At 35.4% G+C, this 12,875-nt stretch overlaps 2 protein-coding genes and 1 long non-coding RNA gene across 4 annotated transcripts; all 3 read left to right on the top strand.

The window, feature by feature from the left end:
• Positions 1-1,011: 1,011 nt before the first annotated feature.
• Positions 1,012-5,100, top strand: LOC111473209 (haloacid dehalogenase-like hydrolase domain-containing protein At2g33255). The gene is made up of 5 exons (XM_023118775.1): positions 1,012-1,542; positions 1,695-1,737; positions 2,102-2,162; positions 4,506-4,640; positions 4,750-5,100. Exons 1-5 carry the CDS (start codon positions 1,062-1,064, stop codon positions 4,912-4,914), a joined length of 885 nt encoding a protein of 294 aa, XP_022974543.1. The 5' UTR covers positions 1,012-1,061; the 3' UTR covers positions 4,915-5,100.
• A 2,458-nt stretch (positions 5,101-7,558) lies between these two features.
• On the top strand, positions 7,559-10,435 carry LOC111473189 (histone-lysine N-methyltransferase family member SUVH9-like). 2 transcript variants are annotated; one of them, XM_023118744.1, is made up of 2 exons: positions 7,559-9,929; positions 10,186-10,435. In XM_023118744.1, the coding sequence occupies exon 1, from the start codon at positions 7,792-7,794 to the stop codon at positions 9,865-9,867; it is 2,076 nt and encodes a 691-aa protein (XP_022974512.1). In that variant the 5' UTR covers positions 7,559-7,791; the 3' UTR covers positions 9,868-9,929; positions 10,186-10,435. The 2 variants fall into 2 exon arrangements, with proteins under 2 accessions (XP_022974512.1, XP_022974511.1); XM_023118743.1 differs by having other exon boundaries at positions 10,170-10,435.
• A 1,452-nt stretch (positions 10,436-11,887) lies between these two features.
• Positions 11,888-12,742, top strand: LOC111473190. The gene is made up of 2 exons (XR_002715590.1): positions 11,888-12,157; positions 12,383-12,742. It is a non-coding gene; the product is annotated as an uncharacterized LOC111473190 (long non-coding RNA).
• Positions 12,743-12,875: the final 133 nt, after the last annotated feature.

Here is a 12,875-nt window from a genome sequence, read left to right as displayed (position 1 = left end):
AATTTTAAATATAAAAATTTCTTTAATATAACTAATATACAATAATCATTTTAATATTAAATATAGGCATATATATTATAAGTTCTAATTATATAAATAAATAAATAAATTTTTATTTATTATCTTCCGGTCATTACAATATACACTTAAATTTATATTCTTATACACGGTATAACAAATTAACAAGTTATGTCTGTAAATATATCCATTACATATAAATAAATCATTCACGAGTTATTTGTAATTAATTATAAATCTAATTAAAAAAAAAAAAAGTCTCTCTGGGATATATCACGATATAAGCTTCTATAATTTTTTTTTATTTTTTAAATTTAAGGGTATTAATGTACTTTTAAATGTTCGTTGACATTTATTAGATACGAGTAAAATAAGGATTTTTTTTTTTTTTTTTTACTTTTTGAAAAAATTAAGAATATTGATCAAACTTTTAAAATAATCGAGATAGAAGCGGAAATATAATTCTTGCAATGAGTGAGGTGAGGGCGATAACAATAATATAATCTTTGTCTTTGTCTTTGTCTCGTTTAGTTAATAACAGAAGTATCTTTTCGTTTATTTCCTATTTTCGAATTATCAGGAGTTTAGTGTATTCTTTTCTCTATTTTCTATTTAAATTGAATTTTTCGATATGTTCGAGGTAGGTGCTCGTTGTCACGATCATGCTTATACAGAGTATGTTGTGTATGACGCATGTCCTTGTCATGTTAAACCCTTTAGTACTTCCATGTTGTATTACTTTTTTTATTGGACAACTATTTACTCAGCATCAAAGTTTCCCACCAAGTATTGTGCTGTTTGTTACCTACATGTTTACAATTGATTTTCACCGTTTTTTCTTTCCCACCATGATTTATAAAACATGTTTTTTCTCAAAATGCTGCTCGAGTTTCGATCATATGTAAGAATTATTTGTAAAATATGATTTTTATACAACTGTTCTTCCATTGTTCACGTGTACCGATTTTGCACTATTGTACGATCGTGAGAGAGATAAATGGACATAAAGTAAGTTGAACTAAGAGGGGGTGGTAACAATCCGAATGCTCAGCACGTTTAGAATGGCCGCAACAATTTCTGCAAAATGGAGATTATCATCATCAACATGGTTGAATTTGAGCCAAAATTTCAACCCGAAATTCCGAGCTCAGCGCTGCCATCGGAGCTTCTTCCTTCCTGCTTTCGCCGCCAATCACTCATGCCGCCGCCACTTTCCTCCAAAGCCCTCTTCATTTCCAATGGCTATGGCCAATTTCTCCTCCGCCGTCTCTGCCCGCCGGGCTCGCCTCCGGGGGGTAATCTTCGACATGGACGGAACTCTGACAGTACCTGTCATCGATTTCGCTGCTATGTATAAATCCGTGCTTGGCGATGAGGATTACGCGAGAATCAAATCTCTAAACCCATCGGGAATCGATATCTTGCACATAATTCAGAGTTGGGCACCGGAGAAGCAGCGGAGGGCGTATGAAGTAATCGCCGATTTCGAACGTCAGGGAATCGAACGCCTGCAAATCATGCCCGGTCAGTACAGGGCTTAACTTCTTCTGATTTCAACGATTCTGATCGCTAACGCATTTGTCTCAGCTGCTTAAATAGATGGGAGAATTTACCCGTCCAGATTCCATGTTACTTGGTAATGTGTTCAACCAAATTCTTGATGGTTATACGTGCAGGTGCTGCAGAGCTTTGTACCTTTCTTGATTCCAAGAACATAAGGTAAACAGTTTCTTGTTCTTCTTCTTTCATTTCTCTCATTGATCATGCGCCGATATGTTATTGTAACATAATTAAAGGTTGGTAGAATCATAAACACACTGATAGTTCTTTTGAACTTATTTGGAAAGATACTGAACTGAAATTTTGCTATTTACTGCATATGAGTTTCAAACAGACTGATTGATAAATTTGTGGATTCAAGTTATTTGGGCTCTAGAAAAGAATTTAAGATGCTAAATAGCACGATTTTTCTGGTCCCCATGGCTAGGATTATTGTTCTGCAAGCGCCTGTGGAGTTGACTTTGCTTTCTGTATCCCTTTTCTGTGTTCATAAGTTCATATGTTATCCTTTGCACCATGTCAGGAGGGGACTAATCACTCGTAATGTAAAGGAAGCTGTTGATATTTTTCATCAGCGTTTTGGTGTAAGTTTACTGAAGTTTCTTGTAAGGCTATCTGTTATGTTCTTGATTTGCAGCTATACTCTTATATTGTTATGTTTTGGAATTGGTGTCATTTGAGCTTTAAGGATATTGCCTGTTCATAGAGAGTATGGCCTTCAAATATGTTGATTGAATTGAATTCAATTAGTCTACCGCTAGCTCATATTGTTCTCTTTGGCCTTTCCCTTTCGGGAATCCCTTCAAGATCTCTAAAACGTGTTTGCTAGGGAGAGGTTTCCACATCCTTATAAAGAATGCTTTGTTTTCCTCCCTAACCGAAGTAGGATCTCACAATCCACCTCCCCTTCGGGGCCCAGCATCATTACTTGGACACCGCCTCGTGTCCACCCCTCTTCAGGGCTCAACCTCTTCGCTGGCACATCACTCGGTGTTTGGCTCTAATACCAACTATAACGGTCCAAGCCCACTGCTAGCAGATATTGTCCTCTTTAAACTTTCCCTTTCGAGCTTCCCCTCAAGTTTTTTAAAACGTATCTGCTAGAGAAAAGTTTCCACACTCTTATAAAGAATGCTTTGTTCTCCTCCTCAACTGATGTAGGAACTCACAATCGACCTCCCTTTGGGGCCCAACGTCCTTGCTGGCACACTACCTCGTATCCACCCCTATTCAGGGCTCAATCTCCTCACTGGCATATCGCCTGGTGTTTAGCTCTGATACCAATTATAGCGGCCGAAGCCCACCACTAGCAAATATTGTTCTCTTTAGACTTCTTCTTAAGGTTTTTAAAACGCGTATGCTAGGGAGAGGTTTTCACACCGTTATAAAGAATGCTTCGTTGTCCTCCCCAACCGATGTGAGATCTCACCATTCCACCGCAATAGAATGATGGATTGAGCTTAACTACTAAGAGCATGAGATTTCTCCCAATCACAACTGCCATAATACAATTTAGAGCTTACATTAACTCGAATAATGCTTGAATCCCGAGTCAAACGGTTGGGAGATTGTTTCATATTTAGAGCTTACATTAACTCGAATAATGCTTGAATCCCGAGTCAAACGGTTGGGAGATTGTTTCATCTGTCTTGTTCAGGTATCAGCATTGGCTCCGTCACTCTTATTTACTCTTTAGGACGATAGTATGTAGAAAATTTCTCAGTCTCTAAGAAGTTCTCTCTGTTGAGGTATCACCCCTTTGAGCATTATTTATGTAGAAAATTTCTCAGTCTCTAAGAAGTTCTCTCTGTTGAGGTATCACCCCTTTGAGCATTATTTGCATACGCTGGCTTCATTTCATGCCTTGGGTTCCTCTCAGTTGCTAGCCCAGATTGCTATTTCCTAAGAAATTGAGGTATTTCTAGCTTTACAGACATCTGGGCTTTAAAAAGTTGTCCTTCTATTCATCTTCTATATTTCTCTATCTCTCAAACATTCATATAATATCTTGCAAACCACTTCTCTTAGAAAACTCTTAGAGCCCTTAAAATTCTATGCCCCATCATACTCAATTGGATTTGGAAAGATAGATGCCCAAAAAAGAGTGAAATATTCATATGGGAGCTAATGATGGGTAGCATAGATAACCCAAGAGGCCAAAACAGAAGCCTAAAAAAGATCCTTAATTTCTAATTTCTCCTCGATGAAAAACCACCTTCGTTTTCACCGTCGAGCCTCTGGATTTTGCTCCTCTCGAACCACCTGAACTTTCTTGCTCCTCACTTCGTTTTCACCGTCGAGCCTCTGGATTTTGCTCCTCTCGAACCACCTGAACTTTCTTGCTCCTCAGAGATTATCCATTCGAGAAAGCTGAAGTCCTTTGGTTGAATTCTGCCAGAGCTTTCCTTGTATGGAACAAAAGAACAAAAAGGTTAGAGCTAGAGAGGGGAACAAAACATTATTTATAAAAGTGTGGAAACCTCTCCCAAGCAGTGTTTTAAAAACCTTCAGGGAAAGCCTAAAAGGAAAAGCACAAAGAAGACAATATCTACCATAAGGTTGTGGAAACCTCTCCCTAGCAAACGCGTTATAAAAATCTTGAGAGAAAGTCCGAACCCAAAGAGGACAATATCTGCTATATGGGTGTGGAAACCTCTCCCTAACTAACGCGTTTTAAAAACCTTGAGGGAAAACCCAAAGAAGACAATATCTACTAGCGGTGGAGGACTTGCGCCGTTACAAAAAGGGTCTTCTTTGATTCCGGAAAATCTCTCTTTTTCTAGGATACGGATATTGGTTTGTTGTAAGCTTATGCTACTAGAATATAGTACATTATATAATGTTTACTGTGTATCCTCATGAGAAAATTAAAGCCCTCATGTTCTCAAGTCTTTAATGGTAATAACTTTCACTTGCTATTGCTGCAGTGGACATTTCATCCAGCATTAAGCAGGGAATTCGGTTCATATAAACCAAATCCCGCTCCGCTACTTCATATCTGCTCATCTTGGGACGTCCTACCTAACCAAGTCATTATGGTTGGCGATAGCCTCAAAGATGATGTGAGTGTATTCTTTTTTATTATTCATTAGGTTTTCAACCAAGATGATGATCTTGTTAAGTTTATAGTTTTCCCTTACAGAAAGATTGACTTCCTCTCCTATCATTCAGATTGGATGTGGCAAGCAAGCCGGAGCGTTCACATGTTTGCTAGACGAAACGGGAAGGTACAACTCGGAGCATTACGCCAACACGGATCTCGAACCAGATTTTAAAGCATCTACACTTGGTGAAGTTCTTCATCTTTTGAAGGCGAATTTTGAGTTGGTACCATGATCCTGACTCTTGCAGATGGTAGAACGTTTAAGATGTATCGATGGATTTCATGAAAAGGGAAAAATAAGTTCCAAAATTGTTTGAGTGATTAGGATTTTAATTGAAAGTTGAGTCGTTCTACAAACGAAAAGAAGAGATGGGAATCCTTCTACGACAATTGTATCAATAAAAATCTTTGAACTATCATTTTAGGGGTTCGAACCCACGACCACAAGTTAAGAGCTTTGCTCTCTAACAACTAAGCTGTCTAAAAAAAATATTTTCAATTTTTGAAATTTAAATAAATCCAAAATGTAGAAAACAAATTACCAAATAAAGTCTTGCTTTTTTCAAAATTACAGTAAATTGGAAAATGATTTTATTATAAAAATTATTTTTAATCAAATAAAATATGCGAGTATCAGCGAGCGCTCTAGCATCTGAGCTACATCCCCATTTTTATTTTTATTTATAAAACTCATATTTATTTCCTTATTAATTTAATTTAGATGTGAATAAATCTCTCTATTTATTTAATTTTGAAAATTTCGATTTAATTTTGGAAAGTAGATTATTAATTTTTATCTACAAATTTTAATTTGTTTCAATGGCTAACATTCTACCCTTACAATTAAAAAAAATGAGATAATCATATAAAACGTAGATAGACGATTTCTATCTATATATTCATAACAAGAATTTTTAGATTTTTTTTTTTTTATAAAGGTTAAGTACATTGAATCGACATTTTTTAAATATTTATAAGAATATTTTTTAATTCAAAAAAATATTTATGTTGAAACTTTACAACAATAATTTAAGAATATTATTGAGATTATAAATATTTTTTAGATTAAAAAAAAAAAAAGAATTTGTTCTTGCCTTCGATTCCCATTGGACGGTCAAAAGTAAAAAGTGATACCGGAAGAATTTTAACTCTATTTGGTAAATCTATTATTTTTAATTTTAATTTTTGACTTTCAACTTTCTTATACAAAAAAATGTCATATTCTCTAATTAAAATTTTAAGAATTACAAGGGTTGATTATATTTTTCATAACAATTATTTTTTTAAAAGGGAAATTAAAATCATATTAAATAATTACAATTAAAATCATATGCCTATTTTAATTACTATAGTTAAATCACACTATTTAAAGATAAATTAATTAAAGTTAAAATTATCAAAATAAATATCTCACTAACTAAAATTTATTTATTTTTAAAATAAAAATTCTATTTAAATTAATTTAAATAATTATAATAATTTTCGTATACAATAAGAATATATATTTTCGATCGGAAAAAAGTAATGTTTTAATATACTTTTTTTAATTAAATTTTAAATATAATTATACTTTAAATTATAAACCTAATTATTAAATTATCGTATCAAATAAAATTTTAAAGTTTTTTATAATAATTAAATGAGTTTTTAAGCTTTTAATTTTAATTCCCCAAATTTATTTTTAATTATAATTAATTAAAATATGGATACTCAATTCCTCGGTATAATCGTTGCCGAACATTGGGAAAGTTTGTCTTATGCGAAAAATTTTGAGATTTAAAATTTTGCTTTTAATTTATTTATTTTTTCAATTAAGTGATTATATAAATAAATTATAATTGTTTATAATTTGTGAGTTTTATTTTTTTAAATAATTTTTATAAATATTTTTATAAAAAGTATAAACCACAACCCTACTCGAGAAAGTTCCGTCTTTCACGTGGTTTATGTTATAACGTATGATATAAAATAATCAACTAAAGTTTTTCTCGTGATGGGTCAGGACAGATTGGTAGTTTTATTCATTTAATTCCAAATACGTTTTATTTGAAACCGTTGCATGATGTTTTTGTCTTGTTTTAACGATAAAGAGAAATTAACAAACAATATCGGTAACATATCGATGATTCAAATATGGTAAAAAAATACACTTATGGTAACAAGTACGAGAAAATGAAGGATCATCATTTCCATAACTATGGCTTAAATTATAAGCATGAAAAAAAACGTCATCAGATAATTATCGTCGGTTCAAAAACCATTGAACTCGTTTACCACAGTAAAAAAACTATTTCAATTTTTTTCTAAAACGAAAGTTTTTTTCACCAATCTCAAATTAACGCATAAAGGTTATTTTAGGAATTATACGTATTCCACAACGATACCATCCTATCGAACTAGAGATCAGAGACCGTTCATAATTTTATAACAACCCAACACATACACATTTTATTTATTTATTTATATGAATTTAATGACTAATAGATTAATTAATATATATTAATACAAAAATTAATTATAAAATTTTATATATTAAATTTTTAATTACTATGTTGAAAAGACTAAAATATCCTTGAAACTTGGGATAGTTTTTTTTGGTAGTAATATAATTTACATCTATTAACAATAGAGTATAAAAATGGATAAATATGTAAAAATGATATACAATAATTACTATATTTATAAAATTATAATGTTATTGATATATTTAAAAAGTATTATTTTCTAATAAAAGTTTTAGATTTGAGGTAAAGATGGGAACTTTTAACCTTTTTTTACCGAGGTAAAATTAAGGGTAGGTTTTACTGAGTGGGGTGAAGAAAGGTAAATAGAGGAGGGAGAGGAGATTAAAGCATAATATCGTACGAAAATGGAAGCCAAGAAATGGAAATGAGGCTTGAAAATGAAAAGTCGAGGGAAATAAAAAGCAAAAATCAGGAGCTGAGTTCTTGCAAATTGTGCTCGAATTTTGGTTATGCCTTCAAATTACGCCATGGAAGCTCACACTGATCTCTCTGCAAAACCCTAGCAGAACCTGACCGGAAAGCGATCTTCCATGTCCAGACCTCCGTGATTCTAGTGCTTGGAAAGATTCGGACGTTGCTACCGCAATGGATTCTCCTATCCCCTTTCTGGACCTCAATCTTCTGCCCGACCCATCTACTGCTGTAATGGCGGCCGCAACTTCCCCTAAATCAGCCACAATCAACTCTTCTGTCAATAAATTTGTTGAAACTGGCAGGTTGTTGACCCCTAAATTGGAGCCGAAGCTCGAGCCGTTCGACGATGTTTATCAGACTCCGGTGACCCAACAATCCCAACCAGTTCAGGAACGTTTCTTGTCGAGCACTTCTTCGAATTTTTTCTCTAACTCGGATTTTGCTCGTACACCTTTTTCTGACCAGAATCATCACCCGTTTTCTCAGTCTTCGTCCATTTCTTCTGATAAGGACAGTGTTTATTCCGAATTTTACCGCATTTCTCAGCTGTTTAGGACTGCTTTTGGTAAAGGATCTCAGAGCAATGGGGATGTTGAAGTTGTGGATCCTGATTCTCGGGCAATTGTCCCGGTTCCTGATGAGAATCATATGTCTACTATGGTCGTTTCTAAGAGGAGGTATGATAAAAGATCTTCTGAACTTGTGAGAGTGACTGATCTTGGGGTTGATGACCAGAGGTATTTCCGAGATGTGGTGAGACGAACCAGGATGGTTTTTGATTCATTGCGCGTGTTATCGATGCCGGAGGAGGAGAAGAGTTCGGGACTAATCCGGCGACTTCGGAGTGATTTGAGAGCTTCGTCCTTGATGAGAGAGCGCGGTCTGTGGCTGAATCGCGACAAACGGATTGTTGGTTCGATTCCTGGAGTGCACATTGGCGATCTGTTCTTCTTTAGGATGGAATTGTGTGTTGTTGGATTGCACGGTCAGGCTCAAGCTGGAATTGACTATGTTCCTGCGAGTCAGAGCTCCAACGGCGAGCCAATTGCCACTAGCGTGATTGTTTCTGGTGGATATGAGGACGATGAGGATTCTGGAGACACGATAATCTATACGGGTCATGGTGGGCAAGACAAATTTTCAAAACAATGTATGCACCAGAAGCTTGAAGGTGGGAACCTTGCACTGGAGAGAAGCATGCACTACGGGATTGAAGTGAGAGTAATACGAGGTATGAAGTACGCCGGCAGTGTAACAAGTAAGATTTATGTATACGATGGTCTATATAGAATTCTCGAATGTTGGTTTGATGTGGGGAAGTCTGGTTTTGGTGTTTACAAGTTTAAGCTTCTAAGGATTGATGGTCAAGCCGAAATGGGCAGCTCCATTTTGAGATTTGCAGAGAATCTCAGGTCTAAACCATTGTCTTTGAGGCCTTCTGGTTATCTCAGTCTCGATATTTCAATGAAGAAGGAGGCTGTTCCAGTTCTCCTCTTCAATGATATTGACAACGATCAAGAACCATTGTATTATGAGTATCTTGTTGGGACTGTGTTTCCGCCATTCGCCTTTCACCAATCAGGAAGCGGTACTGGATGCAGTTGCGTTTCAGGTTGTGTTCATGATTGCTTTTGTGCTATGAAAAATGGTGGGGAGTTTGCTTATGATCAAAATGGATGTCTTGTGAGAGGAAAACCGATAATTTTCGAATGCGGACCCTTCTGTCAATGCCCCCCTCAATGTCGGAATCGTGTTTCACAGAAGGGATTGAAGCACAGACTTGAAGTGTTTAGGTCCAGGGAAACAGGTTGGGGCGTTAGATCCTTGGACCTGATACCTGCTGGTGCTTTTATATGTGAATATGCAGGAGTTGTCCTCACGAGGGAACAGGCTCAAGTTCTTTCTATGAATGGTGATACATTAATATATCCAAATCGTTTTTCGGATAGATGGGCAGAATGGGGCGATCTATCTCAAATATATTCTAATTATGTGCGGCCATCATACCCCTCTGTTCCTCCTCTGGATTTCGCAATGGATGTGTCCAGAATGAGAAATGTTGCCTGTTATATAAGCCATAGTACATCGCCAAACGTGTTGGTGCAGTTCGTGTTATATGATCATAATAATTTGATGTTTCCTCACCTTATGTTGTTTGCAATGGAGAATATCCCTCCTCTGAGGGAACTTAGCATTGACTATGGCGTGGCTGATGAATGGTCAGGGAAACTTGCCATCTGTAACTAAGTTTGAAAAGGTTATTAATTTTGAGTATGGGCAGCTACGAATGCTGAGATCAATGAACCAAGGTAACCAAATTCTTCCTCACTTTGTATGATTTATAATTAAAATAGACTCTCGGTTCATCTTATATTGCAGTTGATCAACTTCTGCTCTGTGTTTTTGTGTCTTATGATATCCCTTTAGCGTCAATTACATAACTTTTATTCAAAGTGCTATTTATTTATAGATCTATCTTTCTAGTGGTACTTTTTATGATATTATAGTAATGCATCCATCAACTTTGATATTAACCCATCTTATGGTAGGGCGATGGATCTACAGCTGATTTCTTTGATCCTTGTTCTGGGAATTTTCGTGTTCTAATTGGTTGAAGCATTTAGTTAGTCGGACCCCGCCGTCTGTCATTCTCTCATTCTACAGTCCTTATAGGATAAATTCCAATAGTTCATCTGTTCTAGTATTAGCGGTTGTACTTTACTGGTTAATTTCAGTTTTGTTGAACACCTTTCTGTGCGGAGTTGACATACTTGTTGAAGTTTACTTAAATTACCTGATTACAATATTCTTTTTACACGATTGATTTTATTATGATTTTCTTCTGAATTTATGCGAGTTGACTGTTGAGTTCGTTTCTCTTGGGATAGTCTAGTCTGAGGTTCTGAAGTGAAAATGATTTCATGAAATGGTTCTCTGTTCAATTTGAATCTGTTATCAAGTCTGAGGTTCTGAAGTGAAAATGATTTCATGAAATGGTTCTCTGTTCAATTTGAATCTGTTATCATTTAGGCAACACTCAACAGAACCGAAGGTTGAAGGAACGAAATGTTATTAAAAAAAAAAAGGATTTCTAAGAAGTTTGTGACGTTTAGAAGATCTAAATGACGATGATAATGACGAAAAAAAAAAAAGGATTTCTAAGAAGTTTGTGACGTTTAGAAGATCTAAATGACGATGATAATGACGAGGAAGGTTCCCAAAGGAATGGGTGAAATTTTCTATTATTGCTAAAAATTCACCAAAATTTATAGTTGTGATTTTGATATGACAGAAAAATTCGTTTAAAGGTGAATCATACCAGAATTTTGTCTAGCCAGGTTCAAAATACCACGGTATTACTATGCTAGTGATAAAAAAGCCTTTAATCAATGCGATACTGAGTCAATATCAAGCATTATTTGGCTAATATGATCTTGTTCTTGATCCTGATAGAATGACAGGTTCTATAAGCTTTTGATGGAAAGGAGATTAGGATGGCATACTGAGAATTTCGTTTTCCAGACGATCATTGTCGTATAAAAAAAATGAATTCTTACTAAAACGATTAACTTATGCTGGTTTGGTTTGCAAAGGAGAATCTTGGGGTCAATGATTTCTTTGTTTGTGTTTAATCTATGAATGCTGGTTTGGTTTGCAAAGGAGAATCTTGGGGTCAATGATTTCTTTGTTTGTGTTTAATCTATGAAGCTAATAGGTAGGTAAATCTATGGAAATCATTTTCATTCAGTCGGTAATTGTCTATATATCATCAGATCGATAGCATTCTGATGCCCCATCATTGATTTTGCTATCTTCATTTCTTGTCTTGGATGACATCAGATCGATAGCATTCTGATGCCCCATCATTGATTTTGCTATCTTCATTTCTTGTCTTGGATGAATAAACAATCCCTGAGTTTCAATGCTGATCCTTAATAGCAGAAGGCCTGCTCATTTGCTTGCATGCATATTTGAAATGAACCCAGCATCATCATCAAGCCATTGATTCTGATCTCTTTACTAACGTCAATTCTTCAAATGAACTACCTACGCAGATGGGAGTTGGACATTGATTCTGATCTCTTTACTAACGTCAATTCTTCAAATGAACTACCTACGCAGATGGGAGTTGGAATCTTTTGTCTTAAAAATCTTTCGAAGTCGCGGCCAAGGATGGTCCTAGCTATCGCCACCGCGAACTTGTTTCAGCTTCCATATCAAGTAATTCATAACCTTTTTGACTTGAAATACTGTATTGTCGTCGAACTTGTTTCAGCTTCCATATCAAGTAATTCATAACCTTTTTGACTTGAAATACTGTATTGTCGTTGTTGTATTCAATGTTGTTCTCTCAGAGATGTTTAAAAGAAGCCACTGCCAAGCTTTTCAATGGGTGAAGAAGAAGAAAAAAAACAGAGTGTATGAATTTCTGAAACTGAACACAGACCATGGCAGTGCAGTAATAATAAAAACTCCACAGATTTTGGGCTTTCGGATTAAGCCTTTAGATACAGAATTCTCATGGGAAGCTTAAGAGGTGAAAAATTGTTTCCCAAGCTTGTAAGCATGAAATTGAGTTTTTACTTTTCATAGCCTGTAATTTACAAAAAGCCCATAATCGGCTAAAAGAAATTGTACTTCTGTACAGTAATTTCTTTCAGATGTACAGCTGAAGTCTCAGTTCTTCCTCTCTCTCTCTCTCTCTCTCTCTCTCTCTCTCTCTCTCTCTTCTGCTTCTCTCTCATATGTTTTGAATCAGCAGCTCATTGTTGGATGGATGGTCCTGATGGTGTCATGAGCAGCAGCAGCAGCAGCAGCAGCAGCAGCATCATCATCAGAGCACCATATAAAGGTATGCATTCATGAGGTGTAAAAGGTTCATAGTATTATGATGTTTAATGGAGCCGATGGCATTCAAAGTGTTTATTTAGGCCTTTGTGTGAGTGAGGGCTATCAGTATGGTCTTCAATGAATGCATTGAATTATATTAATGGGTTTGTTTGTTTGTTTGTTTGTTTGTTGGGAGGGTATCATCGGCCTAGTACATGAGATCGATATTAGATCTTCGTGCTTGATTTCTGACCTTTGAAGTTTGGAATTTGAAATTTGAAAATTTTATTGAGTTGTGGGTATCTGGTTGTCTTCTCGAATCTTGTTTGGGGTGGAAGATCGTGCATTCCAAGCTCCAAGAATTATTTGAGCTGTGCTTGGATGATCAGTGGATTTTTTTTTTTTTTTTTTTTTTTTTTTTTTTT

Source organism: Cucurbita maxima, unplaced genomic scaffold (genome assembly GCF_002738345.1).
Source record: "Cucurbita maxima cultivar Rimu unplaced genomic scaffold, Cmax_1.0 Cma_Scf00107, whole genome shotgun sequence".
Lineage (NCBI taxonomy): Eukaryota > Viridiplantae > Streptophyta > Magnoliopsida > Cucurbitales > Cucurbitaceae > Cucurbita > Cucurbita maxima.
This window is presented reverse-complemented; position numbering and strand designations above follow the sequence as displayed.

Excerpts from the sequence above, each read along its gene's own strand:
- LOC111473209 (XM_023118775.1), top strand. The coding sequence starts at position 1,062 with ATGCTCAGCACGTTTAGAATGGCCGCAACAATTTCTGCAAAATGGAGA. Across the intron at positions 2,163-4,505 it reads TTTTTCATCAGCGTTTTGGT|TGGACATTTCATCCAGCATT; the intron begins GTAAGTTTACTG and ends CTATTGCTGCAG. Across the intron at positions 4,641-4,749 it reads GCGATAGCCTCAAAGATGAT|ATTGGATGTGGCAAGCAAGC; the intron begins GTGAGTGTATTC and ends CCTATCATTCAG.
- LOC111473189 (XM_023118744.1), top strand. The coding sequence starts at position 7,792 with ATGGATTCTCCTATCCCCTTTCTGGACCTCAATCTTCTGCCCGACCCA.